The 19,484-nt window shown below is 33.9% G+C and overlaps 1 protein-coding gene across 1 annotated transcript in view; it reads right to left on the bottom strand.

The window, feature by feature from the left end:
- The window catches only part of Mp (collagen XV/XVIII-type protein multiplexin), a 339,834-nt gene that overhangs the window by 256,353 nt on the left and 63,997 nt on the right, over positions 1–19,484 (bottom strand). The window contains exon 2 of the mRNA XM_090402408.1: positions 4,455–4,505. Within this exon, the coding sequence (XP_090258534.1) occupies positions 4,455–4,505 (51 nt within the window). The remainder of the gene's footprint in view (positions 1–4,454; positions 4,506–19,484) is intronic.

Here is a 19,484-nt window from a genome sequence, read left to right as displayed (position 1 = left end):
AAATGTGTTTATTATGCTAAATGATTGCCTAAATTAACAAAGACAGTAAATTGTGGCTATATTATCATCCGACACTTTTAGCAAAGTTGATTGGGAGTGTTGCCTTTTCCGATACGTTTATTCTCGGCTACTCGAATTCAGATCGAACTCGAATTCATTAATGATATTCGGATACTCGAATATCATTAAATTTCAGTTTTCTCGCTATGCAAAAGCAATCGAGCCGATTTTCAGTTTTCAGAATGTTTTAAATATAGATACATTATTACCTCGAATGCCTTTGCACTAATCGGAAACAACTCAAGCGAAAATGACCTCACAGGAATTTTTCTGAAAAGCCAAAATGACTACAGAACAATTGTCAACACAGAGAAAACATATAGCAGAAAATAAAGGTTGATAAAAAAAGACAGTAGACAATTGGACTTTAGAAAGATTCTAAAGTCTAACCGTCAAATGGAAGCTATGCCATTTAGTTGATGGAGTGAAAACATTACGATAATCGAAAACCAATGTGGAATCAAGCCAATGACAATTCCTTTTGGCAGAATCCAAAGCAAAATTGAAAAACCATACAAAGCAACAGGCCATCATAGTTGGTATAAGCAACTGAAAATGGAAACGGATTCGGCATGTTTTTCTGACACCCACCCACTTTGTCCTTTTGAGCAAATTGAAAAGCAGCGATGTCCAAAATACGAAGTCATTTTTGGTTGAAGATGATCAGGACTTTAGACATCTGTCATAGTCTGTTCAACTGTCGATTACGTAGAATAAACTAGGAATATTCGTTAATAACTTTATCTACTAACATTTCTACTTGATTTTTGAACTTTGGTATTAATCACATATTTGCATAACTCCTTAACACCTTTTTTTTTTAGAAATCTTATAAACTGTACGTCGCTTCTTCTTTAGTCGCATAACAATAATTAGAACCAAAGACAGACAGACATTTTTATGGGAATGCCACCCACGAAAAGCTTTAGTAAACAGAACATTCGTATCAGTGCCATGGGAGAGGGAGAGACCAAACATGGAACTTTTCAAGGTACTTCGAGACTCCTGTAAGTAAGGTGGTGATCTCCCACCTTTGAACAGCATTCACCTGAAAACATGCTGCAGACAGTTTGTTGGAGAGAGAATCATGTAGTTCATGATCTTAATAAAATAGCATTGGTTTGGTTTGAATTACCGTAGAAGCAACTAGAGCTATGAGGCCAAAGTATTACGCCTATTAGTTGCGTGCAAATTGTTTGTCTTGAAAGATGAAAAATTCAGGAAAGAACTTATAAAGGTTCTTTATAATCTTTAATTAAATATGTAGATATCAATTTCTTTAATATTTAGGTCACGTCCTAGATAGGATTCGAACCCAGTCTTTCTAAGTCAAGGGCAAACGCCACGATATCTTCGCAGCTGCTCCAGTTAAAATGGCCATTCAACGTTTATACAAATATGTATAATAAGATACAATTTTTCACTTTCATGCACATTTGCTGTAAACATTACACAAAATGAAAAAACAACAACAACTTAATAAACACATAATTAAGATAAAATGTTTGGTTTATAAAATAAAAATAAACCTTATTTACAAAAATTAAAAATTTAGGTCGTGGTAAAAATGAAAAGCTATCCACTCGTCATTTCCCTGAAGAACAATTAACATATGAACTATTTGTCAAGATATGTTTTAAAATATTTCATGAAATAAAAGGTAGCTTTATAGAGAATGTCATTAAGGTTAGTGCTGTGTGTAGTATTAATTTAATTTATTAGGCTCAGAGGAGTTCTTGACCGAATTTTCACTTTAAAAGCTACATTTACAACACCGGATGTCGGCCAAGTGCCTTTTCTTCCAATTAAACGAGTTAATCAGTACATTTGTACGTTCCTCTTGCATTAGGTAGTTGGAATTAAGGTCATGTTCTTTCTGTGGCATGCGGGACATTGAAGCCCCTGTAATAGAGCCACGTCTGTCAATCTACCGTCTTGCTGATATGTCAGCAACTCTGCCATCTTCTTACAACGCCTGGTTTAGTTATAAGGGATTAATACCACAAGGCGACAAGGCAGACTATAAAATTGTCATTATGGTGACAGAGATAAAGCACCAGGATTTAGTCCCCTATTCCTGGTAAAGTTTACGGTTTATGCTGTCGCTCGTTTACTACCCTCGTAACAATTAAATTCGCATCTTAAGCGACAAATAAAAAAAATAAAATAAAATAAAAAACAGAATAAAGCAGAGCCAATGCATTTGCAGAATCCTGCGAGACTGCATACGTGCACTGACCCTAACCCATGGTGGCTGGATGAGTTATGGGTAGAGAGGAAGCTGTTGTTGAAATACCAGCCTTCTTATCTTATCGGTCGGTCTCGTGGCAATAACTCTCTAAACGAGTTTGATTCTTTGTTTAGTCCACTTGGAGATCAACACGGACTTACTTTCGGAACAACTGAGCGCCCGGGTATGCTTCAGCATTAGCGAGGAGCATTACGCAGCTGATGAAATCGGCTATAAGTTATAACCTCTAGCGAGCCGGATGCAGACAGGACCACATGCTCTCTACGCAAATGCGAATGTCTATTTTGTAAAACTGATTGCTATCATATTTTTCAAAGGCATTTTGTTGGTTTTATTTGCATGATTAGAGAATGCAAAACAGCAAAGAAAAGTCCTTTAATAATTTAATGTTTTGAATAAATTATTCACAAATATTTGTAAAATTTACTGAATTAATGTAAAATAGTTTTATATTAATTAATTTCTTGTTTGATTAATCGCTTTCAAAACTAATTTTGCTCAAGTTACCATGGCAACCACAAAACCCGGATGACGATTTCACATGCGTTGAATTTTCGTCTGCTTTAATTTTTTTTATATAAAATTTACGATACTCTTATTTTGCCAGCATTAGTAATTTGTTGTTGTGTTTTCCATGGGTTATGTCTGAAGTAAGTAACTTTTTTTTTCATAAAATACATTTTTAGTAAAGTCTTTATTTAAGATTAATTAAATATGGAAAAACATACAACTTGCTATAATATAAATTTTACGCAAATGATTTGACACAATACGAATAACAGCGTTATGGCAAGTCGTAAGGTCTTATTCAGGTTTTATCAAAGTTATTGCAATAATTTAACAGCCATTAAGTTAATATAATACGACAAATGAGAGGTTTAAAACGTTGAAAGTGAGGTAAGCATAATATATATATATATATATATATATATCTTTAACATTATATATATAATGTTAAAGATACCAAGCTATTTTAAACCTGGTTTTACTCCATTTCCCAAGTAAGCAAACGGACAAATAAGTCAAGTTTGCGCTTGTACGTATTGCAAGTCTAGGTTACCCGCAAAGTAGTGCAAGCAAGTCTAGGCAACTCCTGGTAAAGGTGGAATAAGCTCTGATCACTATTCTTAATATTTACCCTTAAGCCCATCTCCTTGAGGAGATATATGATGCTATGCATTAAAGGCAAGGGGCCACTACCCAGACCGGTTTCGACCTTTATTGAGGTCTCATCAGTGGGAGCCAGTCTTAGAAATACCAAGGTTAAGTAATACAGAGCTTATAAGTATTTTACCAAAACAAGTTACCAAAAGGTGCTTTGACCTTATTAAATAAAAATCTCAGGATGAGAGACAGATGTAGAAAGTTTTTTACCTTCGGTATAATATATGTTAAAGATGCCAAGCTATTTTAACATATATTATACCCAAGGTATAAATACTATTCTATACCCGTTTATTAATAAATAATGAAACAAAAATACTCTTGGTGGTATGTTATATTTAAATAAAAATTACAAAATAAAGATAAGATTTTTTAATGGGATTTTGTTTTCTTGAAATGTAAAGAAAATTTTCTTTACACGATATTATAAACAAATATCGTGTAAAGTTTGGAATTAATGAGTGAGCTTTTTTCCTTCTTCTTGTATAAAAAAATACTCGTATTTTGATCAAATGACTGCCTTATCTTGAGTTATACACTCCGATGAGTTATACACTCCGATTTGAACAGTATGAAGGCTTCCAGCTCTCTTATAAATAGCTGTTGTAGAAATGGTTCGAGTAATTTCTTCGCATTAGTAGGCAATACTGAATTCATATTCCTTGAAGGAAACAAGCCGAAGAATTCATGAGTTCACATAACCATGAAAGGAAAACTTAGAACAATTCTTAAGCCATTTTATTTTTTAGAGGAGGAAAAAACTACATCAGTATCAGTCGACTTATATATTTGCAAAAGTCTTTATAGTGTTTGCAAATATATTTATTTAAACTATTTTTTCCCAGTTCAAAGGAATTCGTAGACTTATTCCCATAAGTATTTATAAGTATTCATAAACCACTTATAGGTGATGGACTTGTGTATATAGGTAGGAGGGAGGGAGGGGAAATGTGTTTACATACTAGCAAAATATGCTTACCTCACTTTCATCTAGTCGCATATCACCTCTTCCATCTCCACTTCCAGGTGCCTACAAACAGAGAGGGAACAAAATGAAATTATATATATATATATATATATATATATATATATATATATATGATTTTTGTAGTCACTCTCATATAAAAATATTTTAACCCATATTCTGTTATATACTAAAAATAATTCGGTATATTACTTCTTTTTTATTTATTACTCTTTATAGCCTGTCAAAATGCGTGATATACATAAATATAATTTTTTTTTCTGTTTTGATTTCAAAGGCGTTTTGACCCTTTTTTTTTTTCTTGGAAATTAATAAGTAGCAAGTTTCCACTTCCTGTCGAAGTTGAGTATTTTCCCCATGGACCTAGATTAGAGGGAGATATCTTATAATGTACTGGTATTTATTTGTATGTACTCGTGTGTAACGTGCGGTCAATTTTGTTGAATTGCTGAATTCAGAACTCTTGTTTTTTCCCCCCTCTCTTTCCCTTGGAGGATGGAACCTTCTTTGTTTGCACCAAATATCTACTAACTCTAGAATCGGCTATAAAATCGTATCAAAAATTCCTCTAGATGATAAATAGAATCAAATCTTATAAGTGTGTTTTCTTCTTCAGACCTAATCTATCGTAGAACATGTTAGCATAGTGCGTCGCTATGAATTTTAGAGGCCCACGAGAAGAAAACTATTTTTCTATACCCGTTTATTAATAAATAATGAAACAAAAATACTCTTGGTGGTATGTTATATTTAAATAAAAATTACAAAATAAAGATAAAAATTTTTAATGGGATTTTGTTTTCTTGAAATGTAAAGAAAATGTTCTTCAGTGATTTATTTAAAAATTAGAAACTTCGGAATGATAAAGTTTGAGAAACGTCCCACTAATGTATCGGGTTGAAACTTAACAAATTCTTTTGGAAAGACAGGAAGAAAATAAATAGAACCAATTATGGCAGCCGGATGGTGTGAAATATCAATTAGGTTCTTCTGTCATCCAAATCGCAAACCATCATATATTCCACATTCGTGTGAAGAGGCCACATAGTAGATTTATTGACTTCTAATCTTAAGAAGAACCAATCGATCTCTTTCAAGACTTAAAGTCTTATCGTCATTGACTATGGGTACTATTAATACTAGTCCCGCCAGTGCAGTAAAGAAAATTTGATACTGCTGTTGACAGTTTTGTTTGCTGCATTATCAGTTAAGGCCAGAGTTATTAAAAGCCCGTCCTCCGAAACTGGCCATCAATAAGCTGAATATGATGAGAACAGATTGTGGCAATTAGACGAACGTTACCTCCACTGTAATTAACAGTCCTGTTCTATCTGAATTACTATCTAAGTTATTCGGCTGGGATTACCAGTTGGAATTCCGAACGATTGAACAACTGCAGTACACTCGTTTCTACCTTCACACTGATCGGTTATCTGCTTGTGCACCCATCCCTAGGCTCTTTATCTCTGTCTTGTCGTAGTTCATCAATCTCCGACTCCCGTCTCCCTACGCTATATTTCAAACCCCAGTTCACTCACAACTAACTATAAATCCATCCCTTCCAACACTAGGGAGTATTTTGTGTACGTTCAGGGTGGTCCACCAGGAGTGTATGAGGCACCAAATGACAACAAGAGGTGGGCGGTTCACACAGATACGCACACACAAATACACAGACAGACAGAGAATGGATGAGGAAGTTGGTTCATCTCAAATTATCAAGTAACCGGAGACCTATGACCTTGGGTGTTACCTTAGAGATGCGAAGCATTTCGTATACCTATGAAGAGCAAGGCATTCCACAGCGGGCAGCAAGCGTTGACGATTTTGTGAGATGAGACCCTACACATATTGAAGATGCAGCCTCCGCAGAAAAAAAAAAAAAAAAAAGGATAACAGGTTTATCTTGATAAAATCAACTTCAATGATGACAACCAGGAAGAAGTCTTCAGATTGTTTTTGATTTTTTTTTTTTTTTTTTAGTTCTATCGGCTTTGTGAGTCCTATTGTGGCTTAAGACATCCCAGTGATGGATCTGTTACTATCTTTTACTATGCCCTTTTAATTAACCAGAATGCTGTAGGTTTTACGACACGAGCAGGTTTTCTAATAGCTTTCCTTGTATAACTGTTGACTAACGACTTTCAAAAGGAATTTGTTATATAGTGAACTGAATAAAAAGTTTTAAGAAGATAAAAATTATATAACAAACTCACATTTATTAATAATTCATCGGACAGTTTTAAATGCATTTGGTAGTTGATTCTTTAACAGATATAATGTAGAATGCTCAAGATATAAGAGCTCTACAAAGTGTTTTTTTAAAACTTAATTATGAAGAAAGAAAGTTTAAGGAATGAACAAGCTTTAATTGAAATAATGGAAATACCTCCAAGAGGCAACAAAAAATGTTAGATGCGATGGAAATGAGGTAATTTCAAGTAAAAGTTTCTACTAATTTAAATGTTTTCTACTAATTAAATTAACGAATTTAAACAACACTTCAAGTTTCTGACAAAATGACTCTTATGAAGGATATTTATATATATATACAGATGAAAAAAGAAAGAAAGATACACGTACACATAACTCAATAATAAAATAGTTTAGTCTGATGTCCTGGTAATATCACATGAAAACTTAGTAAGAGTAAGGCCAATAAATTTGGAGTATCTTGGTATTGAAATCTACTTAGAAGCAAGCTTTACATTTTTCAAGGAAAAATTAAATATATGTGAAGTATATTTAATGTAAATGTCGCGCATTTTTACATACTGCGATAGTAGATAAAGTGGATTTCCCATTTAATAAACACGCCGAGAGTGAAATTAATTAACTACAGTAGAGCACAGAATTTTAATTGAATAATCTTCCGAAGAAAGAGCTGTTGACACATGAACCTCATTTGACCATTAGGAAAAAAAAAGATTCGACAAAATTAATGAGGAGGTTCCGTAGTGATTTAACATTCAAGCTACTTTCATGTTGACAAATTCAGTCCATAATAAGGAATGGAACGGAGGAATGAGAAATATTCACATCATTTGTTCTCTTTATATAATTTAAACATTACCGAATTCTGGGCGATGAAATTCATCTCCACCTAAAGGAAATCACAAACATCCATTCCATAACCACAGTGGGATTCAAATCTGAATCCTGTTAGTTGGAGAGCTGCGATTGCCTGTAATTGTTAACAGTGCTGTTTCACTCTTGGGCGATTTTCTTTCGATTTTTATGCTGATATTAAAAGTTAAAGGATGTTTTCGTTTTAAACCCTCGATGAGCCCAAATTCTTAGCTGTGAATCACATCCCACATCCCAAATAAACGTTGAGATGTGTTATTTTTAAACTTATTTTTTTATTTATTTTTATTTTTTTTAACAATAGACTCTACGATGTTCAAAGTTTGGACATTTTCTGAAGTGACACCAAAAACTTGATCATTTGCTATTCGGTTTCATTTTAATATCTTACGTTCGTTAAAGAAGAAATGTAAGACGTTCTCAATTTAGAGACAACATGAATACTGAGCACTTCTTGTGAAATCTGATAGTAAACAGATTTCTCACTTATAAATAAAATTTAGTATGAAAAAAGTCGAAAGAATTCGAGCTAGGAAGGAACTCTTATTTCCTAATTCTCGGAAATAAGGCATACCATACTTTTTATTTTTAAGACTTGATGAATAAAATTTAGTGTCAGACTTTGGTTGTTTATATTTAACACTATAAATTCAGCCAAAATACTCCGTCAAATGTTTAATTAAAAATTCGCTGAAATGCCATTTTTTTTTATTTCATTGGGATCGTTATCGTTTATATCTTAAGATTGTTATTATGTGTAAACAGTTATTTTAGGAAATATTATAAGCAAAAAAATGTTAAGAATTCAAAATTCACAGAGAACACTTTAAAACAAAGACAAAATGTTTTCAGTCAGTAGAATGATTTAAAGCGATAATTTCATAAAATCTGCAGTGGTAACTGTGCTGAGGTTATGAATTAAGTTAGGTTCATAACCTACCCAGCTCTCATTATAATTTCTTACTTTTTTTTTCTTTTCCCTTTTTTGCGCTTTATAGCTTTACAAAAATATCATCATTTAAAAGAAATATTTCTTAATTACATTTTTACTTAAGAGACTGTCCAGAACCCATCACGTATTCTGAAGCTAATAAAATTCTTAGTATAAATAAATTCTTGAAGTATTTCATCACATGATATTTCTTACTATCAGAATGCAGTAGAATAAGTTATGCTCCCATTACTGCTGTCTTAGGTTCTCTTTCAACATCACGATTTCAGTGATCTGTGCTATTTTACAGCCTCTCATGTAGTATAACGTCTGGTCTGCGACCTCTCACCTCCAGATGTTTAGTTTCTTCCATGACTGTATGTAGCTTTACTATGCAATCTCCAGAACTAACTACTCCCAGCAACCAAGTCCAATGTCACATTTAGCCTAATTTTGTTGTAATTATATCTTCCATTTGACTCTTCACCTCTGATCGTGACTGCCCTATTACGATACTATAGTTTCGAAAAGCTTACGAGAGAGACCCAGTAGGAAACTGTAATTGAAGGTTATTAACCGGATTCGACTGGGATGGAGATTACGTACAGGTATCCTTTCTCAAGGACATTTTCTTAAATATATCTACCTGGCTTGCATAGGATAATGTTGTTTTGGCTTCCGTGAAACGGCTATCGACAATAGCAACACGGAAAATACTCGCTGTTGTTGGGTTGTGGTTAAATGAGACAGTTGTTTTATATTAGGATATAAATACCAATTTATCAAGCGGCCTTGGTTCTATCATATAGTTGGTTTCCTGTATTTCTCAGCATCCTGCCTTTGAAGTATTTAAGATAACAATGAGTTCTCTACAGATGAATTATAGAGAAACCCTTTTGTCCTATGAAGATAAATCAATGATGCTTAGGTAAAAAAAAAAAAAACATTGGTAGAAATAGGTGGTAGACTCGTTGGTTATTGAAAATCACAAAGAATTCAAAGTACCTGATAGCTAAGTACTTAAGAATTCTCTCGCTTGTTAAAAGTCAAAGAAAATCTGGGAAGGATTTATTCTCTGAACTTCCTCTTTGAAATTGAGTTAAGTGTACACGTTCATAAATTTAATTTTATAGTAGGAGACTAAGCCTAAACCGAGGCTGTTGTTCAGCTCTTCCATTACACATCAAGGGATAGCAAGTTATTTCATTATTTAGCGCACTATTTAATCCGTTATTAATCAGTTTGTCATTAAATCTAAACTACCGTGGAACTTAAGTTTTTTTTTGGGGGGGGGGGGACCCTTTTTGAATATTTTTAACTTTTGAAGCAGAATTCGGTAATGTTTAAATTATATAAAGAGAATAAACGATGTGAATATTTCTCATTCCTCCGTTCCATTCCTTATTATGGACTGAATTTGTCAACATGAGAGTAGCTTGAATGTTAAATCACTAGGGAACCTCCTCATTAATTTTGTCGAATCTTTTTTTTTTCCTAATGGTCAAATGAGGTGCATGTGTCAACAGCTCTTTCTTCGGAAGATTATTCAATTAAAATTCTGTGCTCTACTGTAGTTAATTAATTTCACTCTAGGCGTGTTTATTAAATGGGAAATCCACTTTATCTACTATCGCAGTATGTAAAAATGCTCGACATTTACATACTGCGACATGAAACGGCTTGTAAAGTTCTCTAATCTCTAGAAAAGGGACTATGTAAAAATCATATATATATATATATATATATATATATATATATATATATATATATATATATATAATTAATGAAAATAAAAAAATGCAATCCTCAGCCCATCTATGGTATGAATGTACTATAAGTTGACAATGCCATTAGCTCTCACTTATAAGTCTATAGGTGAGAACCACAGGGGAAAAAATACAACTGGCTAAAAGATCTGACAGAGAAACAAAAGATTGCATTTCTGCTTTCTGTATTAGTACAAGTAATCTGCAAAATGGTAAAAAAATTAATTATCCAAGACAAAATCAACCTAACAGCATTTTAATTCAAATAGTTATTAAAAGTCACCAGTATCACATACTGGAGCAATAGGTATAAAAATAGCCAAAGAATGCTTGAAAAAATGACTCACACTTTGACTTTCTTTTTGATATAATGAACATGTCGGATGCTTTAGAAGTAGTAATGTAGCCTTCACAAAATTAGGAAATGAAGGCAGATGAGCTGATTCTTTATTGCATTGTATTCAGCTTTTTTTTCATACTTTTAGAAAGCGTGGCAGTGCAGTCGGATTCTTCTGATAAACGTTCTGCAATAATATGGAATTATAAACCATGTACTCAGAAAAGGCAACCATTAAGGCGTATATTAATAGATTCACATCAGTCGTCTTGGTAGGTTCGAGAGATAACTTGCAATATCGATTTTATTCTGAATTCCTGTTTCAAGAAAGCAGCTTTTGGGAATGGACACAAATGAGTTCTCGATGAACACTTGTGGAATATCATCTTGAACGTTCTTGAAGTGAACCTATCACGTTTTCTCTTGGAAAGACCCAAGTTTGAACTATGTCAAGGACACCAGAAACCTCTATGTATGTTTTTTTTTTTTTCAGCTGAAGATAATTTAGCTGACCCATATTGAAATTGAAAAGATTTTGTACTCAAAAGAGACTCGCCGCAGAACTCAATTTATTGGCAATGTATTTATCTATAACTTTAGTTGCTTGGTCGTATTATCAATCAACCAAACTCAGCATGTATCTTTAGGAGAGCTTCGACAATAAACTAGCCAAAGTAAAATCTGTCGTTCCTCCGAGTACCACGGGTTTTTTAATAATAATAATAATAATAATAATAATAATAATAATAATAATAATAATAATAATAATAATAATAATACTTAGAAGTGCATATCAAGTCTGTTATATTGAGAGATTGAAATTCGCTTTCCAGGCATCATCTGATTATTTAGGTTTCAAATATTTTTAGCCTCAACATCCAGGTTCAACTTCGGTTAGCTTTATAGATAAATTCCCAACCGCCTGTCCCTCACACCACAAACATAATTAGTTGCCGACATTCACTTGTACTTTTCGAAACTGTGAATGTTTATATTCTATGCTCTCAGAGCATTTATCTATTTTTGGGATTACATACCACGGTTTCTGGGAGGAAGAAAGTCCTTCCACCAGCATAATATGACTGGTTAATTCATTTTGAAAAGTAGAAGAGAAAAGTTTTATTTTATTTTATAGAACGGACAGATCGAACAGATCGAATATATTTTTTGTCAAAAATCTACAATTGGATTTAATTCAAAAGAAATTAATGAAAAATCTAGAAAATATATCAAGTGAATTTGGAACAATTCACTTTTTCCTTCTCTCCTCCCCCATTTTTTTGTGAATTTGATCATTGCCATCACTACTCCTGAGACTTGCTTCCTGCCTACTTTAGTAGTCAAATATGAATTTGTTCACAAAAATTTGAGGTAAATTTGGCAAATGATAGAATGAAGGAAAGAAAGGGCGTCAGATACAAATTTTACACGTAAGTGTGAACTTGATAATAGCATGCTTAGCGCGTGCAATCAACGAAATGCACGTGGGTATCGTCGCTGGAATGGCAGACGTGGGTAGTGAACGCCCACTTGGTTCATTGCTCTGTTTTCCCCTTAGTATGAACCCTGAAACAGGCAATTCAACTATTTCTTTCTTTCTTTCTTTCTTTTTTTTATATCTATTCTTTTTCGGTAGTTCAAGACATCCTGATACCTTTCAGGCATTGTATGTTGGAATTCGTCTGAAATCTATTCCCGTTTCTTTTATTTGGGGAGCAGTTTTGAAATATATTTCATGATAGCATTAAGAAAAATATTTATAAAACCTTAAGCAATGTCATTTGGAAACATAGAAATATGTTTAAACTCAACTGCCACTTAGTCTTTCCTGTCATCGTATTTCCTGAGCTCATTCATCATTTCCTTTTTTTTCTCCCTGCTTCGATGAAGACTACAAGTCTCCTAAGAGGAAAAGTAATATCAGACCACAAATAAACAGCAGATATGCAATAATCACGTGACCCGTCTTCATCTTCTAGGAAGATTGTCGCGTCTATAAAACGGTATAAAAACAAAACAGCCTATTAGCTTCTTAAAATCCCTTATCAAAGACGATGAAATAAAGGACACACGACATAAAAGAAGTTAATCAATTGGGTGGCACAAGGCAGCATTGATGAGGAGATTTTTCCAAGATACGGAGTGGGGAAACTTTTATCTACCATCTCCACATATATTCACAGATAGCTTGAAACCTTCGGGGCTTTTTAAATGGCATTTTCCTCATAGAATGATGGGTAACTTCGCTATCCCGATGTGCTTGGAAGAATTCTGACCCTAAATGCTTTCATTTAATGATTGATATGATATGGAATGGGGATTTAGAAGCTTAAAACAATACTGATAAATAAGTAGGTAAACAGTTGTTTCCGAGAACAACTGTGTACCCAAGAAATGTATAATTTAATGTCTCGGGAACGACCTTCAAAAGAAAGACATAATTAAGATTTAAGAGAAAGCATTTAACCGGTTTGTGGCATACGATAAGTCTAGCGAACTTACAATTCGGCCTCGTGAAATGTTTTCAACATGACACAGCAAGAATATTCTTATGGAAATGTTAGTGCTACCAAGAATTTCATCTCAAAATTTTCTATTTATAACCTTAAAATTAAAAATTTGCTAAGGGTAGTGGATTCAGTTTAGTTAAGGATATCCTTAAAATTTTGTTTGTTTATCATAACTGTTATTAACAGGTGAGCTACTTGTAAAATGATCTCACGGCATTCTCTTACAATGAACTTGTTGCACATGGCGATAGAACATTTAAAATGTTCTTACTTGAAATGCATACCATGGCACAGAATAATAAAATGAGATGAAATAAAGCGACTTGACAATTTAGTGACGTCACTTTTTTCTCAAGTGGATTATGAAATTCAGGAAGTGTTTTGCTTCCTGAATTTCATAATCCACTTGAAAGAGAGAGAGAAAGAGAGAGAGAGAATGTGGCAGACAACTGTCGCCATCTTGTGATCCTGAACCATAATTTGTACTGCAATAGTGTGTATACGGTCAATTTTTCGGAATATCTAGTTAAAAACTCGAATTTCCGGAAAATGCCTAGGAAAAGTTCATCAAGTGACGTCCATTTAGAAACTTTCTTTTTTAAAAAAAAAAACAAACAAGCAAATTTATGTATTAATATTTAAATACATATTTATCTAAATCTGTATGCATTCTAATATACTTCAAGAAACATGGGTTTTTCATTCTGCAAAACAGGCAAACTGGTCAGAACAACACACTTGTCTCAAAGGCTCAGATACTTCGATTGAAATTTCAAATAACCAAAGCTAACTTTTTAATATGTAATCGGTTATTTTATTTCAGCAAGTTCAGCGTGAAATAAACTGAGGATGATTTAAAGAATATCAATAAATTATATGCTTTTTTTTTTTTTTACTATCAATATAACGTCGCGTTGCAATGGGATTTCTTATTGTAAATTTGACACCTTTCGGATTTCTATTATCTATATCTACCATCTATCCCCCCCCACCCCCAGAGAATTTTTAAATACATTAATGTGTATCGAAAAATGATTTCTGAGTTCGATAACCTTAAAATCCCCACCTTAACAACTATGTAAAAACGTGACACTGATGAATATTCAGAAGAGAAAGGTCATGCTAGCGAACATATCATGGATGATTGATAACATCTCATTCTTTGTCTGTAATTAAATAATCTCCCATTAAAATAAAATAGCTTCTAATTACTGCTAAATATGTACTATGAAGGAACATTGAATAAATCGGATAGTATTTATTTTCTGCTATGTCAGTATTTGACGACATCCAGCACACATAAACGATCGCTGTTTTGTGTTAACACCTATCGGTGTAGGAAAGTGATTACCAACATAGGTTCAAGTAAGGGGGGTCAATACTTTAAGGGAAAAAAAAAACGAGTTTTTTCTCAACCAACGCAACAATCTTCAAAAGCTTAAAAGCATGTAACAGGTCAAGAATATACTTAAGATAAAAACTCATTAAGTTTATAAATTTCGTAGCCAAATTAATTTTGACACTCCTCTTCTGTTATTTATGACTACTAATTTCATGTCGGAGAAGTAATTTTAAATCAGTTTCAGATTAATGCTTCCCCATAAATATTCTTTCTCAGTCCGAGTCATTCATCACAAATTAAAGCAAGCAACTTCTGGGATCCGAACTACCTTTCAAAGAAAGAAAGAAAGAAAGAAGTACGGCGGTATTAGAAGGGAGGGGTGACGTTAGACATAGGGTACTAAATGCTGCTAATTATGATTTATGTAAAGATAATTATTGCTTTTGCAAGAAATGGAACTTCAACATGTCTGTTAGCAAAATTCCAGGTTCGTATTTAAGAAATACATCAAAAGTTGTTCTATTCTCAGTATATTTCAAGTTTGTTGTCTAATAAGATTGAATACAAAGGTTAAATATTCAGAATTCTATATATTTATACTGAAAGTAATTTTTAAGCTTCTCAGTTTTAACATTACACGCATTGATGTAGGCGTAAGGAGTCTCTCTTTCAATGAAAAAGGTTCGTATTTAGTCTCTTAAGTAGGGTTTTCGGATTACGTAAAAAATAAAATAAAATTCAAAAAATATATATACATTTAACGAAAATATAAAAAAATCTTTGATTACCCACACTGGTGCTATAGATTGAAACAACTGAAATTTTGTACAACTGTTCGTGGATAATATCACATAAAAAAAAGTCATGTCATGCAAATATTCAGTATTGATAAAGATAATAAAGAGACGTGGCACCTGTTATCAGTCTTTGTTGTATTTAAAATAAGTTCACAATACATGTTGCGTTACGATTGTTTGATTTGTTCAATACGGTTGTTTGAAATATATGCCAAGTATGTTTTACAAATAGTTCTTTTTAACGAGGACATTTGAAAGAGTAAGCTAGCAAGAGCACGTTTTGGAAATAAGATATTCTTTCTTGAAACGTAGTCTCCACCCCCCCCCTCCCTTTGAATAGGAGACATTTAATATGGTGAAATGAAATTAAAATATTTCTGTTTAATTTCAAAATCCACGCTGTCCTTCAGGATGTGTTTTGTAACCGCCCCGAATCAAGATTTTTCTGTTCAACGTATGGAGTTAGCAAAGCATCGGTACAAATTATGACCTCCAGGTTCTTGGGGGTTGGATACTAGTTCGCTATTCTCTTTGACCGTAATTTGTGCGGATGTACCCGTCGCCACTTTTCATCAGATAAGGTCAGTAGAGCTAGCTTCGCCAAGTGGTTCAAACGCTTCGTATATCATCCGTGCGTGTTAAAACTGCTAGCTTCTAGGGATGACTTGCCCCTTCACGTGGAGAGGTCAAAACCTCACCAGGACTTCGTCCTATCGCTGATGAAATGGCGGATAAAATAGAATTTTTTTTTTTCCTTTCGGGAAGGTTATGAGGCGTTTGAAGTCTGAAAAGGTGCGGGAGGAGATAAGAAACCTTCAATCACATCTTAAGAACTGCAGTTTTGGATGACACTTGATTTGGTATTGTCTGAAACGTGCATACTTGTTAAAAGCGAAACAGGTGGCGTGTTCCCACATTGGGCAGTTTACCATACATTCTGATGCCTTTGATAAGTTTACTACACATGTCTGTCCCGAAGATTAGAAGTGGAAAAAAGTTTTAGGCATGATGAATTCTGTATGTGAAGGCCAAATTATGTACTTGAATTCTTTAATAGTAGCAGGCAATGTTGAAATTAGAGTTGAAATTAGATTCTCCCTTCTCTGTATTATTCCTGTTTCAGAAACTTCCTCAGATTAGTGTCTGCCTATACATACCCCTATATTATCTTTTCGTGTGGCGTATAATACTAGGGTAGATTAGACAGAACGTTTCTCTACAGTATATAGTTTTCGGAGGTCTATTTTTTTCCATTCAAGCAGAAGGCACTGAGGTGCAATCAGGATTTCTTAAGAAACTGCATTTTGCAGATATAAAAAAAGACCAACATTCGAACTATAAAATATTCACAGCATGATGACAATGATGAAGGATATAAATAGATATTCCGTAGATCTCGCACAGAAAAAACTTTTACTCAGAGACGAGAATGCAACAATTGTTGGCTCAAGCTCGATTACAATGAAAGGGAAGAACGTAGTCTACATTTTCAGCCAAGGGGCGTATGACAAGCAGCGGATGGGACAACTGCATTTTCTTCTTTCATTTTTCGGGTGCATTTTTTCCTCGGCCGTTTGATTACACATAGAAATATATCTTTCCTGTTGGATGGATTTGAATGAAGTTTCGCCTTTCATTCAAATCTCTACTGATCGAGGCATTTCAGCGTTTTGGCTCGAACATCAAACCAATCCGTGTTAGAGCCAAAAATCGAAAACCAAACATGTCTTAGTATCTAAATTATTCTAATCGATATGAAAATTATACGCTAAAACAAAGTTTTAATCAATCAGTTCAATTAATCAGTATTAAGTTAATTAATCATATTAATTAATCATATGAATCAATTTAATCGGTAAAAATCGAAAATAGAAGTTTATTGCGTTTGCAGCCGATTATAAATATGTTAGCTCTATCTGTGTGTGTGTGTGTGTGTGTGTGTGTGTGTGTGTGTGTGTGTGTGTGTTTTGTGCGGGCGCAACAGTTGCTCACGATATATCTGTCATGCATATCTATATTTTAATGTTTTCAATGCTGAAGGATAGAAGTACTGATTGTAAATATCTTTTTAAACAAAATTACTGAAAGAATTTTGTGTGTATGCTCACCCCCTTTTAATCAGTAAGTGATCTTAACACTAATAAATGAAGAGCGACTATTCGACAAGAAGATCGGCGTATTATACTATACTCAAATTTGAGTAAGTGATTAGTGTTTAACAATAATTTCGCTTAATCTGTCAGACTAATCTGTTATTTGGAGTTACCATCCAAGCAACTAAGGTTATGAGGTCAGTTTGTTATCTGTTAATTATGCGTGTTGCATTATTCGGTTTTGCTTCATGAAAAATCTAAGTTTACTGGAGGGAAAACTCTGCTACCTTTGCAAGAGACCAGATAACTATCTTCATTTGAAAAGTCCGTAGTTTTTCATCTAAAGAGCATCGGTCATACTTCTTGAGATCCACGAGGTTCGTCAGGCTAGTGAATTTAAGCAATGGAATAAATGTATCGAGCTAGTATAATAAATTTGAATAAACACGGGTGAGTTTGAGAAATGTAGGTGTGGCAGAACACTTGAGAACTTGCCACGAAGTCATCAGTTGCATTCGAGACTCATTTTTCAGAAGACCAAAAAGGTTTGGAGTTGGGCATTCCTCAGCCACTGTTCTCAAGATGCTTCAAAAACATTGCTCAAAACAAAAACGTCCTAAAAAAACATAGCTCAGTCGGTATCGACGATGCTTTTTGTTAGAAAGATCCGGGTTCGACTCATGTCTAGGATGCTAAAGGCGTTTGAAATGAAAGTAAGTAAGCTGGTGTCATATGTTGTTCCCCTCCTGGAAACGTTGATAGTTTCATCTCGAAGAATATATACAATTAATAGACACGACCCACTGATCTTATAGCTTTAGTTAATTCATCCCTAATTGTAAACAATTCAACTCATATGACGAGGTAATATTCCTCATTCCATTAAATGTAAACAGGCACAACTGTTGAACATGTAGAAATACTGTATATTTGCTTAAACATTTACAAATTTAAGTGCTGGGTTCGTTTTTTTATTTGCATTTATAAACATTCTTTTTATCGATATGTCAGAAAATTGGTCTCTTGAACTTTGTTTTGAGGGTGTCCTAATGTTAATCCTAATGAAGGTCTCCTGGGCACCTCGTAGTGCCAACGTTATATCGTTTGATTTTTTTCTATGGATTATAAAAGCGTTTACGCACCAAAAGCGATTTCACTACAAGAGTTCTAAAAAGACAAAATTAGAGAGCTTAAGTTACAGTAACTCCTAATATACTGGAGCGTACATGACAGGAGCTCAGTTACAGATTGGATGTATGCCAAGCTACACATGGACTTCACATTGAACTTTCTCACCTTAAATAAAAAAAACTTTATGCTCCAAACTGCTGCTCACAATATTTGTTACTGCTGTATCTCAAGTGTTTTGTTTTTCAGTAAATATTTGCAGTTACATATACTGGCAATCTTTTTGGGGAAAATAATGTATATGTGAACGAAGGTTGTTTCAAATAATAACAATAGAAGGGATGAATGAAGAAGCAGAAAAGTTAACCCAGTAGGTGTGTGTGTGTGTGTGTGTGTGTGTGTGTGTGTGTGTGTGTGTGTGTGTGTGTGTGTGTGTGTGTGTGTGTGTGTGTGTGTGTGTGTGTGTGGAAGAAAGTGAAGGAACTATAGGTGCCATTCAGGATGAATACAAGCCATGGAAATAGCAGTAGAAAATGCGAGCATCAGAAAGAAAAAAGTCCCTATGATGAGTGAGTGGAATCTATTAGAGAAGGGTTATCTGTTGTTCTGAAGATTGTTTGTAGTTATTTTCAACTTAGTTAAGACAGTGGTATTATATATGTCAATAGTGTGCATTCTCTGGTTAGCTGTCAGTTTTAAGGGAAGTTAAACCACATTTGTTGAAAGTTTCCTCCCTAGCTTGCCTGAAAAAAAAAAAAGTCTAGAATATTAAAATCCTAACACCAAGGCTCTGTTCTGAATTTCAAGAATTTTATTTCGACGTCCCAATCTCTAGCTATGTTGAAATCTGTAATGTCGAATGATAAACCAGTTTGATTGTTTTAGTCAGACAGACAGCATGGGGTGTGGGGGGAGTGGAGTGAGGGGGAGATATTACGAAGATCTGTTGTTTGCGGATATTCAGCCCTTCCTATGAAATGCATCAGCAATACGGAAACTAGTTTCATCCATACTACATTTGTATTAAGAACAC

The sequence above is a fragment of the Typopeltis vanoorti genome, chromosome 2 (genome assembly GCF_054136105.1).
Source record: "Typopeltis vanoorti isolate ZY-2024b chromosome 2, IOZ_Tvanoo_1.0, whole genome shotgun sequence".
NCBI classification, from domain to species: Eukaryota; Metazoa; Arthropoda; class Arachnida; order Uropygi; family Thelyphonidae; genus Typopeltis; species Typopeltis vanoorti.
This window is presented reverse-complemented; position numbering and strand designations above follow the sequence as displayed.